The sequence below is a fragment of the Podarcis erhardii genome (genome assembly GCF_964252035.2).
Source record: "Podarcis erhardii genome assembly, chromosome: 3".
NCBI classification, from domain to species: domain Eukaryota; kingdom Metazoa; phylum Chordata; class Lepidosauria; order Squamata; family Lacertidae; genus Podarcis; species Podarcis erhardii.
Window position 1 is genome coordinate 66,240,225 of NC_138507.1, and position 12,535 is coordinate 66,252,759.

At 42.5% G+C, this 12,535-nt stretch overlaps 1 protein-coding gene across 1 annotated transcript in view; it reads left to right on the top strand.

Moving 5' to 3' along the window:
• Positions 1 to 2,475: 2,475 nt before the first annotated feature.
• UST (uronyl 2-sulfotransferase) overlaps positions 2,476 to 12,535 on the top strand; it is a 116,447-nt gene continuing 106,387 nt past the window's right edge. Inside the window, exon 1 of the mRNA XM_081855977.1 lies at positions 2,476 to 3,797. Coding sequence (XP_081712103.1) covers positions 3,518 to 3,797 — 280 coding nt within the window. The 5' untranslated portion in view covers positions 2,476 to 3,517. The remainder of the gene's footprint in view (positions 3,798 to 12,535) is intronic.

Below are 12,535 nucleotides of genomic sequence, written 5' to 3' on the forward strand. Positions count from 1 at the left end.
TATTACGTTATGAACGACTACTAGATAAACAGCTGTTAAAGCTCATTAACTGGAAAGCTATAAATTGGTCATATGGCTTTATTTTCAAATGATGGTGGATAGAGGGTGTATAACTAGCCAACATTGACCTTGATTTTGAGCCCTAGATAGCACGGTCAATGGTTAGGGATAACGAAAGCTGTAGTCTAGAAGGGATCATGTAGACAGTGTGTTGATTAAGGCCTCACCAAGAGGTGGCTGGGCTGTACACAGATAAAAATGATGAGCAACATTCTCAAAAATAAAATCACTCCAATACATTTTTATACCCTGCTTTAGCTATTTTCATCTGCAGGCATTCAGAGGTGGAACAGTGTAGTGGTCATAGTTTATTGCCTATTTTCAGATGTATTTTCCTTAATAATATCTTATTGTTCAAGTGGTTAAATTGGGCTTGTGACTCAGAGTGGTTCATTGCACTTCTGATGTGAAGACTGCCCGTAGCCCGCTGTGTTTTTATTCATTTATTCATTAATTATTTCATTAATTAATTAATTTATGAAATGCTTCTTATGAAGCAATTGCACAGTACAATAAAATGTATCTAAAACAATTACATATACCAAAACATTTAAAAACATTTATAGTGCTGCAGCAATAAAACTGCTAGCACATTTGCAAAGCTAAGCAGGGTCTGGTATGGTTTCAGACTGGATGAAGGACCGTATGCTCAGATTTATGCATTGCAGTGGGGTTGGACTAGATGACTCCCGGGATCCCTTCTAACTCTACAACTTTATGATTCTATGAGAAGTAATTTCTAACCCAAATGATACTGTCTGAGATAAAAAAAAACCTCCACTTACAAGGCTTGTTGAAAGGAGAAAGTTTTCAACAGATGCTAAATACACAACAGAGACAGTGCCTGCCTGGTATGTAATGGGAGGGAGTTCCAAAGGCTAGGTGCTAAAGGCTCAAATCCAATATCATGCTGCCAGCGCTTGATTTCCATTCTCATCCTGGGGCAAAGTTCGCAACCCAAGGTAACTACTTGCGGGTTAGCGGAGTTTGTAACCCAAAGAGTTTGTAACCTGAAGCGTTTGTAACCCGAGGTACCACTGTACCTTAATTAGAAACTTGTATCAGTATGATAGAGGTTTTCAGATATCTACCAAGGAAAAGAAAAGCCACATTATGCTGCCCCTCCTTTATTACAGGATGATTTGGACTTTAAGTTCTACGGCTAAAGTGTTCAAGTCAAGCATCTGCTAATGATTAAGGCAAGTAGTAATTTTTGCTCCAAATATTTGACTCTGGACAAAGGTTGTACAAAAATAAAACAGGCCAGAATGAGAACTTGGATGTCAATTAAGAACAAAATTAACAGAGCATTATAGGTAGGTAAACAAAACGATCGTATTCTACCACTTCAAAGTGTTTGTCAGATATTTTACTATAAATAAGCTTTATTCTTTATGCCAATTGTATTTCATCTTTTTGTTTCATTCTGTTCAAGTTCTTGTTTTGTTTTAGAGTTCCTGCATAATTTCAGTGTTGCTGCCAGAGTCTAATGGGCAATTTCCTATAAATTTTCTTCCAGATGTTTATCATCTTCTACTGGAAAAGAGGATTTAAGTGTTTGCTTTGATATCTCAGGAATAGGAGTTAACAAAAATGATAACTACAGTTTCCCTTATTGTTTTAGTATTAAATGTCTGAAAAAATAGCTTGAAGCATGAGAGAGGCAGATTTAAAATGAAAGGGAGCATTCAAAACATTAATAAAAAATAAAAACAATTTTTAAAAAAAAAACACCACCCTGCTCCTATATAAGTTCCACAGTTTTATACAAAATTGTTTTGAACAGAATTGTATTTGCAACTTAAGAACATTCAGATTCACATCGGCATTTGTCAAGGCAATTACCTGCAGTCAAGGTTATATGTACAAGAATGAATGCAAATATAGCCTGCTATCCAGTGCTAATTAGAATAGACCCATTTAAATAATCAGACATGAGTAAGTTCATTAATTTCAGTGGGTTTACTATGTGTATGACTTGGTTGGATATCACCATAGTAACCAAATAGCAACTGTCCAGAAAAAGCTGCCATGACCTGCTCCTATGGCATTAGCAGTGGCGGTATTTGCAGAAAAATTAAGTAAAGGTTTTCACCTTGGATTGAATACAGTGGTGGATTTGAGCTAGCAGAAAGCACTGTTGTTTGGATGGCACTCAGTTATGGAAATCTTCCCGATATTCTGCAACCCTCCGTGAACGATATCCTGTGCTGTTGTTGGTCTCCCAACACCCATGAACCACTTTTTAAGGGGTAGCAGCAGGTAGGGACCGTGAGGGCTAGGGTGAGAGTGAACTTCCTAAGTGAATGGGGATTTGAACCCTGGGTCTCTGAGGCCCCAGTTCAACACTCTACTTACACATAGGCAAGTTATATCTCTATAGAGCCAATCTCACTTAAAGGCTGTAAAATGGATTCTTTTCCAGTTCCGAACCCTGAAATCTGTACCATGGCACGTGGCACAAAGCAGCTGTATAAAAACCTGAACATTTGCTTTTTTTTATAGTTATGCAGATACTGTGATGATTGAAGTTCCTCCAACATATGCTGCCTGCCTGGCCTACATTGCTATAAACCTACACTATAAGGCACCCCCCATGGCACTCACACTATTAGTGTCATGTGTGAAAGTTCCCAGTGTGAACTGCAGCAAAGTTTTCGCATGGATTAATAGCGTTTGGGTACAGTCCAGTTTCAAATCCTTGTTTTGCCTTTAGGGGCTTTGCAGGCAGTGCTAAGTTAAGGGCACTAGGAAGGAGAGCTACAAACGTGATATAGCGGCAAGTAGGGAGAGAAAGAACCGAGGGGGTCTGAGAGGCCCGCCTGTGGCGCCAAGCGGGGAGGTTCACTCGGGGAGAAGGAGTTCGAGCTCTGCACTCTGTACATGCGCTTGTTTCCGGGCCCCGCCGGGATGTCGGCGCCAGAAGGCCGCCTCTAGGGGTCGCTGGTGCGGCGAATAAAGGCCGCCTCTCGGGAACCAGAGAGGGAGAGAGGGAGGTGGGCGGGCGGGCTGAGGAGAAGGCGAGGAAGGTGGCGGCGGGGCTGAGGCCGAGAGACGCAAACAACTTTTTCGCAGCGAGTTGCAGGCACCGGCCCGTCGTGCATGAACTGTAACCTGACACTGGAGCGAAGAGAAAGGGAGCGAAGCAGCGGAGGAGGAGGAGGAGAAGGAGAAGAAGAAGAAGAAGCGGAGAAGAGGAAGCCCCGCCAAGGAGCCTCCGAGGGGGATGGTGGTTGCCGCCGCCTCCGCCTCCTCCAGCCGCTCCTAGGGGCGTCCGGCACCCAGGCGAAGCCGGCAATGGGCAGGAGGGAAGCCGCCTGAGCCTCCGGCGAACTTTCCCCCACCTTCACGCCGGGCAGTCGGAGCGGAGCAGGCGGATGGAGGATGCGCTCTGCCCGGCGGGCTGTCTGAGCAGGAGGCGGCGGCGAAGGAAGCGACGGGGGCGCCGACGACGACGATGAAGAAGCTGCTGCTTGCGCCGCCGCCGCCGCCGCCGCCGCGCTACAGCGCGGGTTTCCCGGAGCCCCGTCCTCATGTGGCCCCGCCGCCCGCCGCGGGGGCTCCCGGGCAGGGAGCGGGCTGGCGGCGGCGGAGGCCCCTCTCGCTGCTGCCCTTCCTCTCCCTGCGCGACTACGGCTTCTGCATGGCCGCCTTGCTGCTCTTCTGCCTGGGCTCCCTCTTCTACCAGCTCAACGGGGGCGCCCCTCGCTTTCTGCTGGACCTGAGGCACTATCTGGGTAAGGAGGGCGCAGGGGAGGGAGGGGGGCTGCTGCTGCCCCAGGAAGGAGGAGGACTCCGGGTAAAGGGGGGGGGTTGGGGGTGAAGAGCAAACCGGTAGCGCCTCGTGGGCTTGTGTGGCGAGTTGTGAAGCGAGCCGTCTTCGTTCAGGGGTCTGGCTTCTCCCCACCCTTGCTGGGCGGTGTGTGTGCTATAGTTCTCTAAAGTTGGTGGTGCTGCCCGCTGTCAGGAGACATCCAACCAACTTAATTGGCGTCTTTACCATTCTGCCTAGTGAAAGGGTCTAAGTTCTACTAGTAAGGGTTGGAGGGGCGTTTGTTCCCAACACACAGACATGCAAGAGCAAGTGGCATGTTTTTCCTCACTAGGGAAGCGTTGCCGCCTTACCGAGTAGCTATGCGCCTACAGCGGTCGGTTGCGTTGGTAAATGGTCGCATTTGAATCGAAATGTTTGGAAACTTTTGCAGCTGGGAAGAGTGGCTTGGAGTATTTCGGTTGCATGCCCCTTCGTCCCTCTCGTATTCCATTAGACCATATGAAGGAGAAAGTGGAGGTCCCTTTTATTATAGCTGCTGCTGCTAATAGTACAGAAAACGATGCTTTTGATAAAGGCATTGAAAGGTCACTTGCTTTGCAGTTATATGCCGGTAGTCTGGCAGTGTCAAGTCCTGGGATGAGGAACCCTGGCCCTCCAGCTGTCGGACTGCAACCCTCATAATAACATGGCCAGCAGTCAGACAAGGGGGTAGGTGGGAGTTTTAGTCCAACAGCGCCTGCACCGGTTCCACAGCTCTGGTTCAGTCCAGCATGCAAGTCCTGAGGTAAGAGTAAGATATACTCCAGACATTCACTGCAGATGCCTGCCTAGCCTTTTAATTCAAGGCAGCAAGTTCCATTGTCTCCTTAGGCATGTTCTACTGACAAACTGCTCTTCTAGAACAAAATACTTCCTCCAGCATTCGGTATAAAAGTTCTCCCCATCTGCCCCCCTATAGTCTTTTAAATGCTTGAAAATTGTCATTGGTGATTTCCTCCCCGCCCCCTAGCCTAAATGAACCCATTTCTTTAGCAGGAGCAGCTGGCATGTTTGTTCATTTGCATTCTTCTTATCTTCCATGTGGGGACTTTCTATTTGAGTGTTGGAGGAGCTGCCTGCATGTGTGTTGGAGAAAGGAGGAGGAGGAGGGTGTCCTTAAGGTCACCCTTGGCCTGACCACAAAATTAATCATTGTGGTTCACAGCCATTCCCAGTGGTAAAATAAATGTGAGCTGTGGACTGACAGTTAAAATTAAGAGACTGCTGGCTATTCAAATGACAGTATTGCTGGATTAAGTTGGCTACAATGAATATTAAAAAAAGAATTTTACAAGAGCACAGTGAAAGGTGGTGAGCACAACATATTACAATTGGGCTGAACTGGCTATAGCAGGACAGCAGCTACATTGCTGCTTCATTTCTTCTCCAACATGAGCTCTCATATATTTATTAAGGAATATTTTGCACATAGCAGCTTCCTGGGATTTTACTTATGTGTAAACAAGCCTTCTGTATGCTACTTGACTTATTACATTTGTTTCCCACATTTTCTTTAATGGGTCATACATGGTTTCCCCATTCTCCATTTTACCGTCACAAAAACCCTGTGAGGTAGGCTACTTGTGAGAGATGGGCCCAAGCTCACCCACCTAGCTTCATGGCCAAGTGGGGATTTGATCTCTGGTCTTCCGAGTTCTAGTTCAACATTCTAACTGCCAACACCACACTGGTGCTTTTTAACTGTATCACTGGCACGTGCATTGAGAAGATGCAGACACATCACAGTTTATATGGTTCTTTCTTTCTGAAATTTATTTTAGAAAATCTCTGCATTTTAAATAGTCCTTCAAAACCTTACATGCCCAGCTTTCAACTGCTCACTTCCTTTCTCTTTGCCATGCTTTCTCTTGCATTTTGTTGTTGGGCTTCCTTGCAAATCTTGTGTCTACCACCCTGCATTGTAATGGGTAGCACAATCCTAACCCTCAAACTGCTCTGCTGGAGGAAATTGGAATGTGGTTGCAGTTTCTGAGGGTGGGGGGAAGGTGGTGTGTCCACTGAAAGCATAGGTGGAACCTATCAGTGGTGGTATTGACATTGGCGGTAGCCAGTGTAAATCCTCAAAATGGGTTGTTTCAGGGAGCAGAAGGGGGGTGAGCTGGGCTGGCCAAGGGTCTGCTGGAACATAATCCAATCCTGTTATTTGCAAGGGTGTGGAGCATGATCCAGGCTTCTCTGCTGTTCCAGCCCAGTGTTGGTACAGCAAATTTTGGAGGCAATTTTACTGCCCTCCCCCTACTTTCTGCCTTGACCCGCACAAGTGGCAGGGCTACAGTTGCAATTGTGGCTCTGCTATTCTGTTAATTAACTATGGCTGGGAGGTAGGATTGCTCTGAGTTAATATAGACACCATTGTGTCTTCACAGTATGTATATATAACACACCCCACTATCTTCTATCTTCATTTCGAATTCCAGTAGCCTCTGTTTCACTTTCAGCTCCATTTACTGATAGTTGTTTTGTATGTGCCCATGTTGTAGTACCTATTTCTGAATTACTTTATTCTCAATAGGGTTGTTTGTGTTTTATTTTATTGAAAGTATTTATGAATTGCCTTTCTGCTCCCAAGGTGATCTAACAGTAATTAAAAATGACAATCTAGGTAAACACCAATTAAAATGATTAAAGCTTCTCTTTATTTGTTGCCCCAAATTGTGACTTTTGGTAGTTTCCAAGTCACTGTGCCTCCTGAATGCATTTAACACTGAAGACTTTATTGAAGGAATGTGAATCTCTCTAAAGTATGTGGCTGGGAAAACCACAGGGGGTTGCAGGGACTGAACTTCTAGTTTCCTGAAACAGAAATAAGTGATACCCAATCAAAACAGTGCAATCCAGACTTCTGGCTTGAAGACTGCAAGCAAAAGAGTTGGGAGCAGGGCAGGGGGGAAGAAGGGATTATGAAATACTTGGAAGTAAAAATGTGCTTTGGGTTTTCTTCTGGTTTTGTGCAATGAAACGGCAACATACTGTGCTAATTGGTAATAAGAAGCAAGAAAACAGAATGGTGATCAGTTAAAATCAGGAAATGGGAATTGGCATTGAAATAAGATGTATTCTGTAATGTCAGTCTGAAACATGTTGGTTCCAAAACTATTTTAAAAGCTGCATAGTAGAAGCATAACATTTTGTTGCACAGGTGAAAGCAATATATCAGTGATGCAAGCTGTAGAAATTCAAATTTATAGAATTGTAGAGTTGGAAGGGAACCTGAGTGTCATCTAGTTAAGTATGTCTCTCCCCCCTCCATTTTTAGCTGACATGCAGACAGTTGGAGCTTAGGATGCAAGTTATAAACACTAACAAACAAACTTAAATTTGAATTGAGCCTAGCTAATTTAGGCAATAAATTGGTTGCTGGATGTGGTCAGAAATTTAATTCTGGTAACCAGTGGGGAAACCTCACAGGAGTAATGAAAGGCAAACAGCAGAGCAGGCTGTGTCTTTTGTGAGGTGTGTACATGTCCATGAATGCTGAAGGTTGGAAGAGAGAGGCTGCAACATATACATCTTATTCCCTGCAAAATCTTCACTTTGCTTCTGCAGAGAGAGCGCCTCATTGGCTGCCAGGCCCAAATTGTCCTTGGTATGAAAATTATTAAATCTCACTCTGAAAGGGGCTGCTTGTTTCCAGCTTCCTACAAGTGACCTCTGTGGAGGGCCATGAGGCCATAATTATTTAAGGCCCAACAAGATGTGCATCATGTACATGCATCGGTTCATACATACCAGCATTTGGTGCTTTACTCTTTGTTCCTTGTATAAATCACATGATTCCTACATCTATGAAACCCTATGTGAAGTGTCTGTTTTTTGGGATGGTATGTACATTTTTGTTCTCTCACTGCCTTCCTGAGTTTGCAGAGATGTGTATTGTTCATCTGAGGTCATACTTGGAAGTTGTCAAGTTGTAGTATGCATCAGTCCTCTATAGATTTCTCTGTACTATTATTTTGGTAAAGGAAAAAAAACTTTGATTCAGTCTGTTACTATAGGTCCTTTCACCTGCCTTAAATAGAGCAGTAAGAGTTTGCTGAATAAAAAATATGCATATTCAAATCACAGATACAGGAGAAAAAGTGCATTCTTGCCCCCAGTCACCTATAGGATTTCATATTCTTGCCTGAAGGTAAGGGTTTGTCCCTCACTTATGTGTTACTTAAAAGAGAGACATATTAAACGTCCACAGTACTCTCGAAAGCAGGCTTTAGATGATCTGAAAACTACAAGGACTGATTTTCTGTTAGTTGCACAGTGTAAGAACAGTGTCTTCTGTCTGTTTGTTTTTAACCACAGTGGTACCTCGGGTTACAGATGCTTCAGGTTACAGACTCCGCTAACCCAGAAATAGTACCTAAGGTTAAGAACTTTGCTTCAGGATGAGAACAGAAATCGCACGGCGGCGGCACAGCAGCAGCAGCAGGAGGCCCCATTAGCTAAAGTGGTACCTCAGGTTAAGAACAGTTTCAGGTTAAGAATGGACCTCCAGAAATAATTAAGTTCTTAACCAGAGGTACCACTGCATCTTGATCCTTGTTGGACTTCTTCTTCTTCTTCATGGAAATTCATTCTGTGGAAACTGATGGTTGAAGTTAGTTATACCTGTAAGGAAATCTCTTCCCTTCACTTTTTGTAGATGCATTTTTATCCTGTACGGTTGTTAGAGAAGAAAATTTAAGACACTAGGAAGCTAGAGGCTTTAAAACTCCAGCTTTAAATGTGAGTAATACATTACAATCAGTTGCTCCAATCAAGGAGTCATTGAGAAATAAGTTTACAACCCCTTCAGAAAGATATCTAGGGTGAGAAGAGCTGCAGCAAATTTTCACTGCCCAAAGCATGTTGTCATTTTCTGCTTTTTCTGTGCTGAACCTCTTTTCGGGTTGATTAATTTCTCTGTACTGTATATCTGGGGGAATTCTAGGGTTACATTTCAAAGCATTATTTATTGGAGGTGTCAGATATATATAAAAGTGACTAAAACCACTTGCGCTGTACAATTAAATTGAAACAAACTCTGCCTATAGGCTTCCAGTTCAATCAGCCTTAAGAATGCACCCCACTTAGTCCACATATATTTGCATGCCAAAAGATACTGTAAGTGAGTAGTTGTGCACACATAATCTGCAGGAAGTAATTACGCAATAGAAACATCTGTTCAGAAGCAGATAGTGATTGTAGATTTTAGACTAAAGAAGTGTTTGGGGAGGGAGGGAATGCCTAGCTCTTTATGTGCCTGCCTTCTGTTTCACTGCTTGACATCCCCCCTCCCAAGTGTACAAACCACACATTTGAAATCACTTATGACTGCTGATGGAATTGGCCAGAAAAAGCATTGGGTCTGAAAAGAGTCATTTCTCTGATCTAAATTCTCCCTTCCCCAAATGGCTTTTCTTTTTTAATGTGTTGTGGTACTGTTGTCATATAATGTGTAGGAAGCTCTTTAGTTTTCTTGGCACTTCAATTTCTCTAAGTACGGAGTAGTAAAGATGTGCATCCAACCTGCAGTACACCAAAACTGCTTTCTCCGGTGTATGCCTTTTTATGCTCCTCCCGGTTGACATTAGAATTTTTATATTTAAAGTTATTTTGGTTGTATTTTGCTCAGCTGTGCCTGTTTAAGCAAGAAGAGATGTACCGTAATTACCTTATAAACAGCGTGGCACTCCAGACACCTTTACATTTATATGGCATGATTTTCTCTGCCACCTTGGGCAGTGAGTTTGTGTTAGCTACATTCCTCTCCTGCTGTACCTTTTATTTCTCCTGTAACCCGTTTCACTATTTTTCCCATTTTACTCAGGTTTTTGCTTTCCTATCACTTCCTTTGTCTGGCTGCTTGCTCTTGTCACCTACTGCCCCCACCCCCACCGTTATCTATTGCATGGGCTGGAGTGTAGAAGAGGTGCCCTGGTGGGTTATCAGGCTCACACAATTGTTTATATTTCTTTTAAAAACCTATGGAACATAAGGGGGGAAATGGAATAGCTATAGAAGATTTAAATTTAAAGCAGCTTGGGAAGTAGTGCCAAATGTTACCAGGCAACATCATTATATAAATAATACTTGGAACATAAGAGTCCTGCTGGATCAGACCAAAAAGCTCATCTTGTGTCGCATCCTGTTCCAGATGCTTATGGGAATCCCACAAGCAGAATATAAATGCAACAGTCATTTCCCACTCGTGATTCCCAGCAAATGGTATACAGAGGCATGCTGCATTCAAAGAGGAGTAGATATTGATTGCCTTATGCTCCATGGATTTGTCAAATCTTCTTTTAAAGTTATCCAAGTTGATGGCCACCCTTCCATCCTGTGGGAGCAGATGCCATAGTTTTAGCCATGTGTTACATGAATATGTGCTTTCTCTCGTCTGTCGTTCATTTTTGGGTCTGTATCGTCTGTATTGTATACAGTGGTACCTCGGGTTAAGTACTTAATTCGTTCCAGAAGTCTGTTCTTAACCTGAAGCATCACTTTAGCTAATGGGGCCTCCCGCTGCCACCGCGCCGCCAGAGCACGATTTCTGTTCTCATCCTGAAGCAAAGTTCTTAACCCGAGGTACTATTTCTGAGTTAGCAGAGTTTGTAACCTGAAGCGTCTGTAACCTGAAGCGTGTGCAACCCAAGGTACCACTGTACTGCATTGTCATTTTGCTAAACTAGAAAGCTCCAGCTTTTACCCATGGGGGTTTTCTTCAGCCTGTTGGTTGTTTTGGGTGCTCTTTTTGGAACATACAGTATCCTTTAATGAGGTGAGGCGACTAGAACTGTACACAATATCTAAGTGTGGTCGCACCATATGACATTATACAGAATGGCATTATATTGGCAGCTTTCATTTAAATCCCTTTCTTAATGAGTGCTAACATGGAATTTCCCTTTTTCATAGTTGTCGCACACTGGGTCATCTTCATTGATATATCCGTATCCACTATGACCCCAAGATTTCTGTACAGTCACTGCCACTTCAGACCTCATTAGTATATAAGTAGCATTATGATTTTTGTCCCAATGTGCATCACTTTACACTTACTTACACTGAATTACACTGGCCATTTTACTACCCATTCACCCAATTTAGAAATATCATTTTGGAACTTTTCATAATCCATTTTTGTTTTAACCTCCCTGAACAATTTGGTGTAGACACCAAACTTGGCTTCCTCACTGCTCATGCCTAATTATTTTTATTCTGTGTGGTGCTATTGGCCTGGTTCAGACATACTGGGAAATGATGGTTTCCAAGTATATAAATGAGCCTACATATATAAGCCTTTTGCTTGCATGCTTTTTCACTCCACTCATCTCATCACAGGAGAGGAGGAGATAACAAGCCAAGGTCTGTCACTGTTGTTTCCTTCTTTTTCCTCAAATCATAGTTCAAACAAATCAGTTTACAGAGTTTGGGTGTCAGAGGACTTACTGGTTTATGAATTAGTGGTTTATGAATTAGTGGGAAACCATGGTTATTGAATGAATCCTGAATTTACAAAGTGATTCACATTTTAAAATATTATTTATTCAAAATACTTTAAAGCTGTTCTACAGGAAAATGTCCAGGGCAACTTAGAATACTACCACATGCACACTGCTCACTGCCATGTTTTGCTGTGATGGTGTTTACATATATAATGGACTGGGGGCAGCAGATAATGGGTTTAGTTTACCGTAATAATGCTCATCACTTTCCAGTTTTTCAATTCATCCAATGAATTTTGGAAAAGGTTCAGTTCTGTGCAAATGTAAATTTAGCATTCAGTATTTTGCTCAGATGCTTTAGGGACAATGTACATGACAGATAGAGACCAGTTCATTCTCTAAGTTTTCACATTTTAATAGATATTGCCTTACTTGTCAGTCATTCAGATTTTTTTGTAGTCAACCAGCCAAGAAAAACAAAATGAAGAGTGTAAAATACAAAATCATAGCCTCCATAAAACTAATTATTAAAGATGACTAAGATCAAACCATCTCAAAAGTATAAGACACAAAACCATTTGAATATTTTGGTGTCTGCTCAGTAATAAATTTGTGGGTTCCCCTTGTGGTACTTTAAAAAATATAGTAGTTTAGTGATTTAAACAGCAAAAAAACCAAACATAAGCACTAGAAAAGATAGTAGTTTATTTTAAAAATTATTTTCATATTGAAATCCCTGAGAGAATTGTAACCTTGATTAAAGTTTTGACTGCCTGTGGTTTATACTATGAATTTGGGATGAATCTTGGCATGTTTCTATTTGCACAAGATAATCCAGAAATGTATCATCTATCTTAAAATTCCATGTAAAATGAAAAGTGTTAGGACTGATTGATTTGAGTATAGCCTGAATGGAAATGAAGTATGTTTAGATAAGTTATTAGGTGTTCCTGTCCTGGCACAGATCTCAAGTTGGCAGAACATGTGCCTTAGAATGCAAGGCTTGCAGTATTAATGTCCTGTTGAATTTACTTAATGGTAGAATAGCATGCTATGCCAAATATATGGGTGGGTTTCCCTGTGTTATTCCTGGCTGATTGATCAGAATGATTGGAATACATTTCTCTTCCCTCTTGAGTGTTGTACAGGGGTTATTGTTTTAACTGAAAATGAAAGGTACAGTCTTTCTGCCCTCCCAACATAAAGCCTGCCCCCTAAC